The sequence below is a fragment of the Oncorhynchus nerka genome, linkage group LG6 (assembly GCF_034236695.1).
Source record: "Oncorhynchus nerka isolate Pitt River linkage group LG6, Oner_Uvic_2.0, whole genome shotgun sequence".
NCBI classification, from domain to species: Eukaryota; Metazoa; Chordata; class Actinopteri; order Salmoniformes; family Salmonidae; genus Oncorhynchus; species Oncorhynchus nerka.
In genome coordinates, this window is record NC_088401.1 from 69078398 (window position 1) to 69097686 (window position 19289).

At 43.1% G+C, this 19289-nt stretch overlaps 1 protein-coding gene and 1 non-coding gene across 2 annotated transcripts; both read right to left on the reverse strand.

The window, feature by feature from the left end:
• Positions 1-540: 540 nt before the first annotated feature.
• LOC135572078 (uncharacterized) lies at positions 541-3570 on the reverse strand. The gene is made up of 2 exons (XM_065019084.1): positions 3547-3570; positions 541-2271 (listed from the first exon to the last, which is right to left on the reverse strand). Exons 1-2 carry the CDS (start codon positions 3568-3570, stop codon positions 541-543), a joined length of 1755 nt encoding a protein of 584 aa, XP_064875156.1.
• Positions 3571-10598: 7028 nt separating this feature from the next.
• Positions 10599-10652, reverse strand: LOC115131227 (U7 small nuclear RNA). The gene has a single exon (XR_003863926.2). It is a non-coding gene; the product is annotated as a U7 small nuclear RNA (small nuclear RNA).
• Between the last annotated feature and the right edge of the window lie 8637 nt (positions 10653-19289).

The following is a 19289-nucleotide window of genomic DNA, read 5'->3' on the forward strand; positions in this document are numbered from 1 at the left end:
CTCTGTCAATCTGGTACCTCATCCCCGTGCCAAGACCCCCCCCCCCCCCCGTGCTCTGAACCTGTCACTGATACAGAAGATTCAGTTACCCAGCCTGGGAGGGGGTGAGGTGGTGGAGGGTGGGTGACGGGACGGGACGGGGGGGTGGAAGGGGGTGATGGGGGGTGAGGTGGTGGAGGGGGTGGGGGTGCGGTGATGGAGCGGGGTGAGGTGATGGAGGGGGTGGGGGTGAGGTGGTGGAGGGGGTGTGAGGTGGTGGAGGGGGTGAGGTGTTGAAGGGGGTGAGGTGGTGGAGGGGGGGTGAGGTGGTGGAGGGGGTGAGGTGTTTAAGGGGTGTGAGGTGGTGGAGGGGGTGAGGTGTTGAAGGGGTGTGAGGTGGTGGAGGGGGTGAGGTGGTGGAGGGGGTGAGGTAGTTGAGGGGGTGAGGTGGTGGAGGGGGTGAGGTGGTGGAGGGAGTGGGGGTGAGGTGGTGGAGGGGGTGAAGTGGTGAAGGGGTGTGAGGTGGTGGAGGGGGGTGAGGTGGTGGAGGGGGTGAGGTGTTTAAGGGGTGTGAGGTGGTGGAGGGGGTGAGGTGTTGAAGGGGTGTGAGGTGGTGGAGGGGGTGAGGTGGTGGAGGGGGTGAGGTGGTGGAGGGGGTGAGGTGGTGGAGGGGGTGAGGTGTTTAAGGGGTGTGAGGTGGTGGAGGGGGTGAGGTGTTGAAGGGGTGTGAGGTGGTGGAGGGGGTGAGGTGGTGGAGGGGGTGAGGTAGTTGAGGGGGTGAGGTGGTGGAGGGGGTGAGGTGGTGGAGGGGAGTGGGGGTGAGGTGGTGGAGGGGGTGAAGTGGTGAAGGGGTGTGAGGTGGTGGAGGGGGTGAGGTGGTGGAGGGGGTGAGGTGTTTAAGGGGTGTGAGGTGGTGGAGGGGGTGAGGTGTTGAAGGGGTGTGAGGTGGTGGAGGGGGTGAGGTGGTGGAGGGGTGAGGTAGTTGAGGGGGTGAGGTGGTGGAGGGGGTGAGGTGGTGGAGGGGAGTGGGGTGAGGTGGTGGAGGGGGTGAAGTGGTGAAGGGTTGTGAGGTGGTGGAGGGGGTGAGGTGGTGGAGTGGGGTGGGGTGAGGTGATGGAGGGAGGTGAGGGTGAGGTGGTGGAGGGGGTGGAGGGGGGTGAGGTGGTGGAAGAGGGGTGAGGTGGTGAAGTGGTGGAGGGGGTGAAGTGGTGAAGGGGTGTGAGATGGAGGGGGTGAGGTGTTGAAGGGGTGTGAGGTGGTGGAGGGAGGTGAGGTGGTGAAAGGGTGTGAGGTGGAGGGGGTGAGGTGGTGGAGGGGGTGAAGTGGTGAAAGGGTGTGAGGTGGTGGAGGGGGTGAGGTGGTGGAGGGGGCTGAGGTGCTGGAGGGGGGGGGGGTGAAGTGATGGAGGGGTGAGGGTGAGGTGGTGGAGGGGGTGAGGTGTTGGAGGGGTGTGAGGTGGTGGAGGGAGGTGAGGTGGTGTAGGGGGTGAGAGGGTGGAAGGGGGTGAGGTGGTGAAGTGGTGTAGGGGGTGAAGTGGTGAATGGGTGTGAGGTGGTGGAGGGGGTGAGGCGGTGGAGGTGGGCTGAGGTGCTGGAGGGGGGTGGGGGTGAAGTGATGGAGGGGGTGAGGGTGAGGTGGTGGAGGGGGTGAGGTGTTGGAGGGGTGTGAGGTGGTGGAGGGAGGTGAGGTGGTGTAGGGGGTGAGAGGGTGGAAGGGGGTGAGGTGGTGAAGTGGTGGAGGGGGTGAAGTGGTGAATGGGTGTGAGGTGGTGGAGGGGGTGAGGCGGTGGAGGTGGGCTGAGGTGCTGGAGGGGGGTGGGGCTGAGGTGATGGAGGGGGTGAGGGTGAGGTGGTGGAGGGGTGTGAGGGGGTGGAGGGAGGTGAGGTGGTGGAGGGGGTTGAGGTGGTGGAGGGAGGTGAGGTGGTGGAGGGAGGTGAGGTGGTGGAGGGGGTGAGGTGGTGGAGGGGGTGAGGTGTTGGAGGGGTGTGAGGTGGTGGAGGGAGGTGAGGTGGTGGAGGGGGTGAGGTGATGGAGGGAGGTGAGGTGGTGGAGGGGGGTGAGGTGATGGAGGGGGTGAGGGTGAGGTGTTGGAGGGGTGTGAGGGGGTGGAGGGAGGTGAGGTGGTGGAGGGGGTTGAGGTGGTGGAGGGAGGTGAGGTGGTGGAGGGGGGGTGAGGTGGTGGAGGGGGTGAGGTGGTGAGGTGGTGGAGGGGGGTGAAGTGGTGAAGGGGTGTGAGGTGGTGGAGGGCGCATGATACCACTCTATCAGGCTGTTACAACTCAACAGGATACACTAGATGTGTTTGATGAAGGTGATAAAATACATGCACCAATTGAAGATGAATGTATAGATATGCAGACTTCTTAAGAGTACCAGCTCAACTGGTTGTCAATCAAATTGATGCAAGGAGGATGTGTAATTGAGCTGACATTTCAGTAATATTTACAGTGTATGCATTCTTTGGTTGCTTTGGATTAAAGCGTCTGCTAAATGGCATATATTATTATATTATAGATTTATCAAAGAATCCAGGAATAGCGCTTTATAACTTGTTATAAACCGGGTGTTTTGAGCCTTGAATGTTGATTGGCTGAAAGCCGTGATATACAGTTGAAGACGGAAGTTTACATACACCATAGCCAAATACATTTACACTCAGTTTTTCACAATTCCTGACATTTAATCCTAGAAAAAATTCAATGTCTTAGGTCAGTTAGGATCACCAGTTTATTTTAAGAATGTGAAATGTCAGAATAATAGTAGAGAGAATTATTTATTTCAGCTTTTATTTCTTTCATCACATTCCCAGTGGGTCAGAAGTTTACATACACTCAATTAGTATTTGGTAGCATTGCCTTTAAATTGTTTAACTTGGGTCAAACATTTCGGGTAGCCTTCCACAAGCTTCCCACAATAAGTTGGGTGAATTTTGGCCCATTCCTCCTGACAGAGCTGGTGTAACTGAGTCAGGTTAGGAGGCCTCCTTGCTCGCACACACTTTTTAGGTACGCCCACAAATTCTCTACAGGATTGAGGTCAGGGCTTTGTGATGGCCACTCCAATACCTTTACTTTGTTGTCCTTAAGACATTTTGCCACAACTTTGGAAGAATGCTTGGGGTCATTGTCCATTTGGAAGACCCATTTGCGACCAAGCTTTAACTTCCTGACTGATGTCTTAAGATGTTGTTTCAATATATCCACAGAATTTTCCTACCTCACGATGCCATCTATTTTGTGAAGTGCACCAGTCCCTCCTGCAGCAAAGCACCCCCGTGCTTCACGGTTGGGATGGTGTTCTTCGGCTTGCAAGCCTCCCCCTTTTTCCTCCAAACATAACGATGGTCATTATGGCCAAACAGTTCTATTATTGTTTCATCAGACCAGAGGACATTTCTCCAAAAAGTACGATCTTTGTCCCAATGTGCAGTTGCAAACCGTAGTCTGGCTTTTTGTTGGCGGTTTTGGAGCAGTAGCTTCTTCCTTGCTGAGCGGCCTTTCAGGTTATGGACTCATTTTATAGGACTCACTTTCGATATAGGACTCATTTTACTGTGGATATAGATACTTTAGTCCCTGTTTCCTCCGGCATCTTCACGAGGTCCTTTGCTGTTGTTCTGGGATTGATTTGCACTTTTCGCATGATGTCAAGCAAAGAGGCACTGAGTTTGAAGGTAGGCCTTGAAAAACATCCGCAAGTACACCTCCAATAGACTCAAATGATTTCAATTAGCCTATCAGAAGCTTCTAAAGCCATCATTTTCTGAAATTTTCCAAGCTGTTTAAAGACACAGTCAACTTAGTGGATGTAAACTTCTGACCCACTGGAATTGTTATACAGTGAGTCATAAGTGAAATAATCTGTCTGTAAACAATTGTTGGAAAAATTACTTGTGTCATGCACAAAGTAGATGTCCTAACCGACTTGCCAAAACTATAGTTTGTTAACAAGAAATTTGTGGAGTGGTTGAAAAATGACTTTTAATGACTCCAACCTAAGTGTATGTAAACTTCCGACTTCAAATGTATCAGACCGTATACCACGGGTATGAAGAAAATGGCTTTTTAATTACTGTTCTAATTACTTTGGTAAGAAGTTTATAATAGCAATAGTCATACACCACACCTTCTATGGCCTTACTGCTCAAATTACAGCATGTAGAAGCCTTTATAATGTCTTAAATTGAGATTTATGATATGTTTATGATTGTGTTTTTTAATGCACCTTTTCAACTATCTAAAACTTACTGTTATTTAGTCGAATCATAATGAGATGGTTATGAAACATTATAAAGGGGTCAAGACTTATAATGCGTTACAACTGCATGATGCATTATGCCTGGATGTGTTAAGTAAAGTGTTACAGACCCACACTGTAAACATTGATCTTAAACGTGTGCCTCAAGTTGCTGGGTCTTGGCTTGTGTAAAAAGGTTAGTGTGAAAAGGACAGTAAAGTCCCACAGTAAACTTGGGTTAAGCTAGTGAGGTGACGTGTCACAGGTGGGAGAGGTATCATTTTTACCTTACAAGCTGTCCAGAAGCCCTCTGTTCCCCACTCCATTGCACTCTGAGAGATAAATTAGTTTGGATGTGTGTGTGTGTGTGTGTGTGTGTGTGTGTGTGTGTGTGTGTGTGTGTGTGTGTGTGTGTGTGTGTGTGTGTGTGTGTGTGTGTGTGTGTGTGTGTGTGTGTGTGTGAACCGAGCAGGAGGGCAGGCAGTCTGGCCAGTGGGTTATCTCCCTGATAAGACTATTTGATTCAGCAGCGTTAATAATTAACGCTGTGGAGATAGAGATCTGTAGACAGCGGGCAGGAGGCTGTTGGAGGGATAACAGGGAGGGGGTGGTGGTTGTGGCTGGAGCAGCATTACTCTGACCTTTAGCTAGATAGCAGGAAATACTTTGTGAATATCTGCAAGAGATATTGTTGCTATTGTTTGTATGTTTATGAGGTCCGAGATCGTTATTGTAATCATGGTTTCACACAATAAAGAATTCAGCATTCAGATTGGTTTTTCATCAAAGAAAAAAATAAAACCGTCTAGTATTGAGGGTCTGAGGTAATTGGATCGAAAGTTTCAGGTAAAAGTGCACTTCCCCTGTGCCTGGGTGTGGTTGTTGTTGTGGAGGCCATACTTCAGGAGGGAATATCCCACATCCTGTTGAACTGTAAAGTGGTACCTGTATTCAGTGTTTGAAATTATGTGGTCCTTTCCGTCAAAAAGTAGTAGCAAAAACTGGCAGTAAAAGCTACTATGTTACTCCTGTGTTCAGACGCATACCTGATTTAGCTGTCTGAAAGCACCGTGAACCTGTGGGTGAATGACTCAGGGTAGCTAAGGTATCATATCTTACACAACAACATACTTGCTTTCTACCCATGGACAACAGACTTGACAACAGTACAGGTGCATCAAAGCTGGGAGGGAGAGACTGAAAAACAGCTTCTATCTGAAGGCCATCAGACTGTTAAATAGCCATCACTAGCACATTAGAGGCTGCTGCCTATAGCCATAGACTAGAAATCACTGCCCACTTTAAGGAATGGAACTTTAGTCACTTTAATAATGTTTACATATCTTGCATTACTCATCTCATATTTATATACTGTTTTCTATGCTATTCTGCTGTATCTTAGTCCATTCCGCTCTGACATCGCTCATCCAGATGTACAGTTTATAGTTTTAATTCATTCCTACTTAGATTTGTGTGTATTGGGTATATGTTGTGTAATTTGTTAGATTTTACTTGTTAGATTTTACTGCACTGTTGGAGCTAGATACACAAGCATTTCGCTACACCCACAATAACATCTGCTAATCACGTGTATGTGACCAATAATATTTGATTTGATTTAGCCATGGACAACAGACTTGACCTCTAGCCATGGACAACAGATTTGACCTCTAGCCATGGACAACAGCCTTGACCTCTACTCATGGCAACAGACTTGACCTCTACCCATGGACAACAGACTTGACCTCTAGCCATGGACAACAGACTTGACCTCTAGCCATGGACAACAGACTTGACCTCTACCCATGGACAACAGACTTGACCTCTAGCCATGGACAACAGACTTGACCTCTAGCCATGGACAACAGACTTGACCTCTAGCCATGGACAACAGACTTGACCTCTAGCCATGGACAACAGACTTGACCTCTAGCCATGGACAACAGACTTGACCTCTAACCATGGACAACAGACTTGACCTCTAGCCATGGACAACAGACTTGACCTCTAGCCATGGACAACAGACTTGACCTCTAGCCATGGACAACAGACTTGACCTCTAGCCATGGACAACAGACTTGACCTCTAGCCATGGACAACAGACTTGACCTCTAGCCATGGACAATAAAAAACACTCCACCTGCACCTCCTCCACATAAAAAAAACAATAGCTGCATCTCAACACTCTGATGTGGCCTCCTCTCATTGTCTACTTCGCTTCATCTGCCCTGATCTGTAATGAACAGGAATGGCAAAACTGTTGCTTTCATCTATCCTTTGTGTCCAGATCATTGCAGATGAAGGGAAGGAAAAGGTGAGAGGACATTAATGTAGATTAGTGAGATCCAGCCAATGTGTATCAAACTCAACCTCCTCCACTTGTTACACTGTGTTAAACAGTGAGAAAAGCTAACAGACCTTAACCTTAACACATGGAAACTAGCATTCTATTCAACATTAATCACACAACACATGCATACTCAGGCGTCGCCATACAGCACAGGGCCTACTACACCATTCGTCATTGTGGTGGGGGCATTGTGGTGGAAGCCTACACGCCAGTGAGGGAGCCTGAATTCAGGTCAGATCGCAGTCAGAGAAGTCTCCCAGATTATGCTTTGTTTACCCCAATCATTCCTCCCGCTGTGGCGCGGAGTCCCTGGAAGATGTGCCTGGGAAGAGCCAAGCTAATGATGTGAATGCTTTACTGCTGATTATTAGCAGGATAGTGTGATCTACGCTAAATGTTAGCACTCATTTAAATATTATGCCCAAGCGTCTGACATAACTAGCGCCCGAGGCCAACATCTAAGCTAATCTGATTGTAATGCTAACTGTTAGCACTCATTCAAATCAAATTTAGAGTATCTCACTTGGCCTTATGTCAGCTCTAGCTGAATTTAAAGGTCCGATGCAGTCGTTTTTATCTCAATATCAATCATTTCTGGGTAACAATTAAGCACCTTACTGTGATTGTTTTCAGTTAAAATGGTCAGAAAGAAACAAAAATAGCTTCTTAGCAAAGATACATTTCTCAAGCAAGAATGTCACCAGGCAGGCCAAAAGTCCATACCACCAAAACAGGCTGAAATTTCAGGCGGGCTTTTCAAACAGCTCTTACACTAAAATGCCATTAATATAATTTTCACAATTTCACAGTATTATTCCAACTTCATAGTCTGAAAATATATATAAAACACATGAAATTCATGTTTTTGACTGCACTGGGCCTTTACTGCTAATGCAAGCTAGCTTTCCATAAATGGTTTGTGTTTATCATATCACCTGGTGCCCGAATGTCAGCTCCAAGGCTAAAAGGGTATGCTTTCAGCACCAACAAAGTAAGCTAATTGACAGAGAAAGGAGACGTCTAGACTGTAAAATGTCAAATGCATCTCTGGAGGAAATACACAAGCTTTTGTTATGACAGAGTTTAATTTTCTCTCTGCACTTAAAAAGATGGGACTTGAGTAACAATAGATACATACATTCAAAATGTTAAGCTTGCTATGCTCGGCAGAAATGTCAACAGGATCTGGTTTTCGGGGCTTCAGCCCCAAATGATTTTGTGTCAGCCCTGAATCTTTTGCGTTGCTGCAACGGTGCAAAAAAAGTGTCCTCTGAAAGCACTGCTTAGTTCATAGAGCTGTGGTTACCTGAAACTCCCAAAGTCATCAAAGCAGTGTACTGCCACTTACACGTTCTGGGAATGGTGCTATGTCTTGCAAGATCACTTCATAATTCATTAGTAATCTACATAACAAATTGAATATAATAGCATGGATAATGTTAGGCTACTCTTATACCAAAAACAGTACGTAATTTATTATGACAATTTGCCCCTCATGTGGCCAGAACTCAACAGCAGGTGTCATATGTCTCAAATATGCTGTGATTAAGTGGCTGTGTTGAACTCCATCTGCTCTAACATTAGATTAAACAAGTAGTTAGACTACTTAGCCTACATGATTCAAGAAGATTGAAATGCATATTCCCATGAAACTGATTGGGATCAAACGGTTGGCATGCATGCAGCATGGACGTTTCAGCTGTAAAATGTGAATAATTATCATTCACAATTGACAGTGATGGCCTAATTTGCAATAAGGCAGGCCTAATTTGGTGTTTTAGGATTAAAAAAAATATAACATTTTCATTGAGCCACTTATGTGTAGGCATAGGCAACCGTGCTTTTTGGATGATACATTGTACGTATATTCTAAAATGATTTTATACACTAGACTACATGTTGGTACCAACTTTCATTCAGAAATGATGACGTAATAATAATTCCAAAAATGGTGCTATGGTAAACAAACAGCACTTCACCACTGGTTAGAATAAGTGTAAAGCATTTGCCATTTGTAGTCATCTGATAATTCCAGCTCTGTTTGATTGAGCCAGTGTCATTGTGCTGCAATGAACAAGCATTGGAACTCGTCTTGATAAATCAATCAATGTCAGATTTTTGTTTTGAATGAATCTCTGTTTGGATATTTGGTTACAATTAGGCTAGGAAATGTTAAGGCGAGTGGTCACGATCATTAGTCTAGCAATTGAAAGCAATGCAGATCTTCTCTATCCGCAAACATGTTAGGCCTATAGCCTTCCCTGATGTTTTTCTGAACTTTCCAATACATTTCTGATGCAAATTTACATTTTACACCCTTCCCATAGAATATTCAAGTAATTTTACATATTTTATTATTGGTTAAAAAGGTCATAAGGCCTACATTGTTTTAATAATAATATAGCTGAAACCACTAGCCTATTGGATTCATTGAATTACTGAATTGATTATCTTGTAATTGTATTATTTAGAATATTATTGTAACAGTAGGCCTACCTACACAATAACCTCATATGGGGTTACTGACTAAAATCCATTTGAATTAATAATAAGAAGTGTTGATTATTTGGCCTTGGGGAGAGCACAGTGTATGGAAGAAAACATAACACCTCAGGAAGTGGTGCTGGAAATGCTGCAGATAAATTGATTTGCCAAGTTATATAATTACTAATGTATCTATAGAAATAAATATTAAATACATAAATACATATTTGAAAATACCACACCGGAGAGCATATTTTAGCCACAGAGGATCAATAGCTTATTAAAAAAATTGCTGTAGATTGTGTTTTGTCACATTAGGAGCGTATAGGCCTACAGTTGGGAAGCCTGCACGGCAAATATCAAACAGCTGATTGTTGAGTTGTGGCTGTCAATGAACAGAAGGAGAAGCTAAAAGGTATTATGCAATATTTCAAAATATAATTGCGTGGAAAAACAGTTTGGATAAGTGAGTGCCACTGAAAAGCTGGTGGACTATAATTCCCTCATACTGTAGGCCTAAGATCTGTGTATCCACACTTTCATTGGCCTATGCTATTGGTTGCATTTAAGACATGGGTCGTTCATTTTATTGATCTCAGTATGTCAATGTCAGAGTAGCTTGTCATTTTGTGTGGCATAAACAAAATATTATTGTAATATCTCCAGTCATATAAAATGAAGTAGAATTGTTTTCTCAGACACGCCAAACCCTCAGCTCCTGGTATTCAGGACTGAGCCCAGAATGTTATGAAATTCTGGTGAAGGCCCTGATGCTAGGTCAAGTTGATTCCATCTGTGGTTCTTTAAAATAGAGAATCGGTACTCGGAGTGAGGCTGTCTGAAAGTGGGGAAACAAACCAACAAACCAAACCTTAAGAAGAAAAGATCCACTTCCCAAAACAGCGTTTTCGGAGGCAAGCAAGCCCTGTTCTGTTTTGAACATGTATATCCTCCTTTGCATGTAGTACTTGGTAAACAGCTTTTGAGTTCATGTTTTTTCTACTCAAATTGAGTAAGCAGAGACAAAATCAGCTGAATAGCTCTAAATAGGGGAAAACAGTCAACAGATTTGCACAGAGAGAGAGAGAGAGAGAGAGAGAGAGAGATAAACAAAACTAAATGATAGCATTGTGAATACTCAAACAAACAAAGCTCTCGTACATTATTCAACCGTAAACACAGCATGTACCCACGCACTTCCCTATCCAGCCATCACTATCCACTTGTCCCACATGAACAAATACTATAGTATACTACGGTATAAATACTATAGTATTCACTGTAGGGTTTTTGCAGACTTTACTGTAGAATATACACTGTAATGTTTTTGCAGACTAAAGTCAGCAAAAACACTACAGTGAATACTGTAGTATTTACAGTTAACTATAGTATAAATACAGTAGTAAAATAAAACTGTAGTATATATTATAATAATTAATGTATTATTTTTAGGATTGTAGTATACTGTAGCATTTACTGTAGTGTATTTGCAGAGAGAACTGTAGTATTTACTATAGTGTTTTTATTTTATTATCTTTGACATAGAAGTGGAGGTTTTCTCCTTCAGTAAACCTACTGGAGAAATACTAAAAGAGCAATTTTTCCATGACCTGTAGGAACGGATATCTCATCACTTACAGTATACTACAGTAATGTACTAGACTATAGTAAATTGTAATATGTTTTCATGTGGGGTGAGTCACCTGCTAAAATAATAGTCAAGTAGAGAGTGCTCAGCTTCAGTGGCTCCCAATGAACAGATATCAGCTGTAATTGATGGGGAGTCTGAGGCCCAGGTTAATTACTTAGGATGGCACCCTATTCCTTTTATAGTGCAAAGATCTCTATGGGCCCTGGTCAAAAATAGTGCACTGCTAAGGGAATATAGGCTGCCATTTGAGATAAACTCTATAGTACCTGGACTGTTCCACTCTGGTCTTTACCAGCCTGACCACGTCCACTCTGGTCTTTACCAGCCTGACCACCTCCACTCTGGTCTTTACCAGCCTGACCATCTCCACTCTGGTCTTTACCAGCCTGACCACCTCCACTCTGGTCTTTAGCAGCCTGACCACCTCCACTCTGGTCTTTAGCAGCCTGACCACCTCCACTCTGGTCTTTACCAGCCTGACCACCTCCACTCTGGTCTTTACCAGCCTGACCACCTCCACTCTGGTCTTTAGCAGCCTGACCACCTCCACTCTGGTCTTTACCAGCCTGACCACCTCCACTCTGGTCTTTACCAGCCTGACCACCTCCACTCTGGTCTTTACCAGCCTGACCACCTCCACTCTGGTCTTTACCAGCCTGACCACCTCCACTCTGGTCTTGACCAGCCTGACCACATCCACTCTGGTCTTTACCAGCCTGACCACATGTCCCTGGGCTTTACCAGCCTGACCACCTCCACTCTGGTCTTTACCAGCTGACCACCTCCACTCTGGTCACATGTTAAATTGACTGTGGGGAGTTAGTTATCTGTCTCCCGACGGTGTTGTGTTCCAGCTCTCAGACTCTGCTGTAGCATCCAGTATAAGTACCACTGCATCACTCTGGTCCCAATCCATCCACATTATCTTCAGCAGGGAGAACTTCTTTCATCACCACTCAGTGTCTGAGAGCAGGACAACCAATCAATCCACATAATCAATGGTTTCACTATGGGTGGCACTATTTAGTGTACTGTAGTATGTACACCTCTAAGAAGGAGAGGGTATTAGAGAATATAAATGAATGGTTAGGAATGTGCTTTTAATTCAACAGGCATAAGATGGAGGGTAGCCATTTGTGGGATGTACAGTGTATTACAATAATAATTTGTGAAATTACATATTGACTTAACAGTGATAAATGAAGTATCAAAGAAAGTCACGGTTGGCAGTATGCCCTGGAACGTTTGTAGGGCACAGACACCTGGGCTGGAAGTGCCTCTTAAGATGTATTCTATCAAATCTGGCCAGAGAACATCTTCTGTCAGGTAATATTTCAGGATCCTGTTAAATCATGTAACACCATAGAAATAGAATAACTAGAAGGGCCAAAGCCCCTCAACCACGGCAATCTGAATGCTAAACTTCCTGCATTTATTTCCTGCTTTACTCCTATGGGCACACTAAATATAGCTGCCAGTCCACCTATCACAGAAATGTACTGTAAGCTGTGATCATATCTGAAGTCCTTCTCCATGATTGTAGGCTGAATAGTGAGAGAGATAGGGGTTAGGCTGAGCAGACTCACTCAACTTCATCACTGTAATGAGATGCGGTATCTTGAAAGAAGCTTGGACAGTGGCATTGTTTGATCTTGCGTTTGTTCACTACTTCCTACTACCACTGGGTGGTGTTAATTTACAAGTCACTATTCCTTCAGTTTTCCTTGTCATAGAAGGGGAAAGTCTTATTTTGGCAATATTTTGACAGACAAATATTTAGATGTGGTTGTAGTAGACATACTTATCCTACTGATATGTCTGTTCCAAACATTGCAAAGCATTCCATCAGAATTCTGAGGCTGAAGCCTTGAGCTACCATTCAAAAGGATATTTGTTGAAGTTTGGTACAAAGCTAAAATCGAACATTATAAAGGTGGACAACACAGGGTGATAATGACATAAAGCTCTTGTAGAAAAAAAAAATTCCATAGTGGGTCAATTTAGGGCTTATGGAGTTTAGGAAGCTACAGGCGCATATGTCTTCCTCCCCAGGCTTTTTCTGTCTCAACATGATGAGAAAACAATTCAACTCCCCCAATTCACCCTATTACAGTTGAATTACATAGAACTGTAAACCTCCAAAGTCATATAGACAAACGTTAAGAATGTCCTATTTGAACCAGGCTGTTGTGAGTTTTTGTAAGCCAGGATGAGGCCTTCTTTGAATTGTGGTGTTCAGAGTAAACTGCGATGAAGAGACTCTTCCACTGGAAGAAGAATAATGGCTTGTGGTGAGCACCATTAGATGGGGAAAATACACACACACACACACACACACACACACACACACACACACACACACACACACACACACACACGCACACACACTAAACTGGAAAAGAAGTTTGAACTTTTGTGCCCTTACCGACAGTTTTGTCAACTTTGAACAAGGTGATGTATTTGGAGCCCTATCGTGATTTCACAATGGAAATGTTTTGTTGTATTTTCCCTTTTCTCTGTAGTCTCCTGTGGCACGACTCAACCACAAAGTTTAGATGGATATGTCTAAAACCAAAGAAAATAAATACTTTGAACTAAGCCCAGTCTTGGATGCTCTGCCACCCTAGGCAAGACAAAAAAATCACTGCAAAACAGATATAGTGTATAATGTCAGCAAACAAAGCAATTTTATGAATGCCCATCAAGGTGGTACAGTTTGTAAAACATGGTTTTGCATTGGCTTTATTAGTCGTGATTCCTGACAAAGGCTTAAGACTAATCAATTTGGCTATTTAAGACCTGAATATCAGCTACCCACATTTATCAGGAGTTATCTTGACCCTATTCGCAATGAGAATCAATGTGTTTATACAGCAGGAAATGTAGAAGTATTATCGTCTTCGGTATGATCTGCTCATCCAAAATGTATGAATACAAACTGGAGATCACTGATTATCATGACAATTTAGCACAGAGTGAAACTCCCGGAAACCAGTCGTGGGTAATCTAATTTCACTCCATATTGTCCATGTCATTTTGACCTGTCCTGTTTTTATGATATGGTGTTTGTTAACATGCTAAGTCATATTTCCATCGAAGTGCATTTTTATTTGATAGGACACCATCTAGGCCAGAGATCATAAATTAAATGGATGGTATGGGGGCCGAAACAATAATTGCAAATAATTTGGCGGGCCGCCAGTTGGGGAACCCTGATTTAGGCTATTTGATCAGAGACAAGTGCGTGATGTAAAAACTGTCTGTCTCATTACATTATCATAAATTTGGTCTCCAGTCTGAATGGCTACAGAAAAAATACATACTGTAGGCTACTACTCTTTCTATTGTAGGCCTATAGGATTCATTATTTATGTTAGATGACTTTGACGGATCATTGGTGGAGGCGCGTGGCAACTGGACATGGATAAGCTAAATATTTAGCGCTCCTGCAGAACTGCTTATAATGGGGAGGCATCAGCGCTCACCTAAATAGCCCATATGCCAATGGGTGAGAGAAGTTATCATTATTTTTAGGCAGAATAATGTGAGGTGCTATGTGCTGTTGGAGTTGCATCTTGGTCAGTTTAGATCGGAAAATGCCACCCTCATCAATTTGCCGCCCTGCGCGGAAGTCTAATTATTCATAATCCTGCCTTGTTTTTAACGCGGATCATTACAAACTTCAACTCTTACCCAAATAACTACTATCCCACTCAATATTCCAAATGTAGCCACCTTCTATGCTTGAAAGTCAACTGTTAAAGCTTGAGACTTATAGATACAACATGGCGGCATCACAAAAGCTAGAAATGGTACACTACATTTGATACACAAAGCTACACCTTTTTCAAATGTCCATGATCCTGAAAATGTACATGGTTTCATAGACCTACAATGGACAAATTAAACGCTCTTCATTTCCCTTGCTTGTTGTTGCATGTCTGAAAATACATTTCACTGAGATGTACAACATGGTTTGTGAGAGAAGGATGGGTTTTGAGGCTATACAGATAGTGAGGGTTTCCAAGCATAACATTAACCTTTCAATTTGAATCCTCTCGGAGCAGAACTGTGAAATTATTACATCAAATTTAATGCATTTGAAAAACATACAGTGAACACGCTTATGTTGAGGGAACCATTTTGTTTTGTTCCAGTACATGTCATAACACATATTGCCTCCTCCCATGCTTCAATGATTATTGGATGTATCTATGATCATATTCTTGAGGCCTCACTCATTCAAAAGGTCAAAGGTTACCACCACAAAAATATAATTATTGGAATGTTGAACATCCTGCTTGTCTTCCCTAAATACGCCTCCCACCTATCACGGAACATTGACTTGAATGGGAATGTCCATTCTAGTAATTCTGTTTCTATGGTTACTGCAACAACACCTCCCCTTTTATAATGGTTCAATATTTACATTGAGTCACAGCTCATATAGACACTCTACAGCATGGATCTCCAACTCTTGTCCTGGAGAGAGACTGGGCAGGATTTTTATTCCATCCCCGCACTAATCTTAGCCTCAACAGCCAAATCTTGTGTGCACACACAGCAGCTATTCAATTCATATGTCACAAGAGGCTATGCCAGAACTAACACACCTGTTTCAAATCATCAACTATTGATGGTCTCCAGTAGCTGTCCAAGACCAGAGTTGGAGATACCTGCTCTAGTTGGGGGGGAGACCCCTACTTTACAGTCTGACTCTGGTCGGGTTACATTCAGTTCTACCACACAGCAGAAGTAGAAGCACTGCTAAACTTCGGAATGGTAAAAATGTGAATCTTTGAAAGGAGAAAAGCGAAGACTTTAACAGAGCTCTCCCTAACTCCCTCTGCTTTCTTAATCCAGAGACCCTTGCCTTTCATCTCCACTCCCATCACAGTACCACTGGAATTCCAAATAGGTATGAATTTTTATCCGCCCGCTTTTCTCTCAGTGGAGTATTAACAATCGCGCCCCGCGTCGCAAATGGCATCTCCGAGGTTGGGGCGGACCTTAATTCCTCTGCGAAGGGCACACGAAGTAAATCCATTTCTCTGGCGACGCGGTTCACTGAATAACAAATCACGGGGGCAGACACTGCTTTCCCTCCTGTTAAAGAAGCCGATTGCAAGGAGCTTCTCCCCTCACAGGAGGCTGGGCCTGTAACACTGTGGTTTATCACTGGGAGAAGGAGAACACAAATACAGGGGTCATGCTGCCTGAGGGGACAGAAAGAAACATACACACGTGCACACACACCTTTGCATTCCAATATACTCCCACTTACGCTTTGGTTAAATATATGGTTATTTTCACACCGTGAAGTCACATTTACACCAAAAATCTTCAACTGAATAAACTGGAGATCCTTCTGATGGGAGAACACGTTAATTTCATCATTCAACATAATCATGACCTTGACATTTTCTCAGTATCATCAGGGAAAGCTCCCAACACTACTTCCTCCTCATACCTCAGAGTGCAAAAAATATACATTTCCTTCTGTCTCTATCTAAAACAAATTATTTTGATGGAATACCAGCCACTTGTCAGAACCTGTGAAGTCAGTTCATATTTTTATAAAACAGCTTATCTGGTTACATGACCAGCGTAATGTTATTTATACCCTGCAAACAAAATGGCTACGGTGTTTTCGATCCTGATAAGGGCCTCTCTTCCAAGGAAATAGTGACAGAAACCTTATTACAACACTGTGATTTACCTTATTTATTCCTGTGACCTAGAATAAGTGGTGTTTCAATCCACTGTGCTGTTCCATGCACAGACAATTTGATTTACTATGCTATCTGCAATGGAGTGAATGTTCCTAATGCATTACCGTATGGTCCTCTTACCTGTATGGTTCTGGGTGGATTTTCCAAACAGGTAATACAAACAAACAACACCCTGCCGGATCTGAGAAGGAAATGCCAATCATCGCATGATAATGTAAAGTAGCTCGAGTGCCATTCTCCCTCTGCGTTTGCAAAGTCCTTTGTTGATGTTGTCATGCCAAACAATTTCGACTTTGGCAAGGCAGCGATGTAGAGCGGTCGACTGCTGGAACAGTCATGCACTCAGGATAATCACGGAGTCCGTTAGTAACGTTCTCATAGGGTTATCAAATCTCCCACTTTGGTGGGAAATCAGAAAAGTGTGTGAGACTAAATACATAATGGAATAGTGGAGGACTATTGATTGGAAGGCTGAGCACACGTGGGACGATGAGGTGCTAAGAGCCTTTTAGAGAGTTGCTGGATACTATCTGTATCTTTCTTTCTCTCTCACATGAACACACACACACACACACACACTTCCAGGGAAATCGGGAAATATGCTCTTTCGCAGACATTGCAGTGACACACACACAGCGGCAGGTGGACACGCACACATGGTCACATGAACAAGGAAAGATAAATGGATGATTTAGAATGACTCACACATCAGATTATTAAATAAGAATGACTGAGAACGGGTCACACATCAGATTATTAAATAAGGATGACTGAGAATCGGTCACACATCACAATATTAAATAAGGATGACAGAACGGGTCACACATCAGATTATTAAATAAGGATGACTGAGAACGGGTCACACATCAGATTATTAAATAAGGATGACTGAGAACGGGTCACACATCAGATTATTAAATAAGGATGACAGAACGGGTCACACATCAGATTATTAAATAAGGATGACTGAGAATCAGTCACACATCAGATTATTAAATAAGGATGACAGAACGGGTCACACATCAGATTATTAAATAAGGATGACTGAAAACGGGTCACACATTAGATTATTAAATAAGGATGACTGAGAATCGGTCACACATCACATTATTCAATAAGGATGACTGAGAACGGGTCACACATCAGATTATTAAATAAGGATGACTGAAAACGGGTCACACATTAGATTATTAAATAAGGATGACTGAGAATCGGTCACACATCACATTATTCAATAAGGATGACTGAGAACGGGTCACACATCAGATTATTAAATAAGGATGACTGAGAATCAGTCACACATCAGATTATTAAATAAATGGCAGGGTAGAGATCATATACGGATGACTGAGAACGGGTCACACATCAGATGATTAATTAAGTGGCGGGGTAGAGATCATACACAGTGAAATGATGCAGCTAGGAGGACTTAAAGTCCTTTGTTGATGTTGTCGAGCCAAACAATTTAGACTTTGGCAAGACAGCGATGTAGAGCGGTCGACTGCTGGAACAGTCCTGCACTCAGGATAATCACGGAGTCTGTTAGTAACATTCTCATAGGGTTATCAAATCTCCCACTTTGGTGGGAAATCAGGGCAAAACTCTATTATTTTTTTTGAGCGAGGTGACCAAGTTTTCTGTCTGAAACCTGAAAAGTGTGTGAGACTAAATACATAATGGAATAGTGGAGGACTATTGATTGGAAGGCTGAGCACACGTGGGACGATGAGGTGCTAAGAGCCTTTTAGAGAGTTGCTGGATACTATCTGTATCTTTCTTTCTCTCTCACATGAACATACACACACACACACACTTCCAGGGAAATCAGGAAATATGCTCTTTCGCAGACATTGCAGTGACACACACACAGCGGCAGGTGGACACGCACACATGGTCACATGAACAAGGAAAGATAAATGGATGATTTAGAATGACTCACACATCAGATTATTAAATAAGAATGACTGAGAACTGGTCACACATTAGATTATTAAATAAGAATGACTGAGAATCGGTCACACATTAGATTATTAAATAAGGATGACTGAGAATCGGTCACACATTAGATTATTAAATAAGGATGACTGAGAATCGGTCACACATTAGATTATTAAATAAGAATGGCTGCGAATGGGTCACACATCAGATTATTAAATAAGGATGACTGAGAATCGGTCACACATCACAATATTAAATAAGGATGACTGAGAACAGGTCACACATCAGATTATTAAATAAAGATGACTGAGAATCGGTCACACATCACAATATTAAATAAGGATGACTGAGAACAGGTCACACATCAGATTATTAAATAAGGATGACTGAAAACGGGTCACACATCAGATTATTAAATAAGAATGGCTGCGAACGGGTCACACATCAGATTATTAAATAAGAATGACTGAAAACGGGTCACACATCAGATTATTAAATAAGAATGGCTGCGAACGGGTCACACATCAGATTATTAAATAAGGATGACTGAGAATCGGTCACACATCAGATTATTAAATAAAGATGACTGAGAATCGGTCACACATCACATTATTAAATAAGGATGACTGAAAACGGGTCACAGATCAGATGATTAATTAAGGATGACTGAAAACGGGTCACAGATCAGATTATTAATTAAGGATGACTGAGAACGGGTCACAGATCAGATGATTAATTAAGTGTCAGGGTAGAGATCATACACGGATGACTGAAAACGGGTCACAGATCAGATGATTAATTAAGGATGACTGAGAACGGGTCACAGATCAGATGATTAATTAAGTGGCAGGGTAGAGATCATACACGGATGACTGAAAACGGGTCACAGATCAGATTATTATTTAAGTGGCAGGGTAGA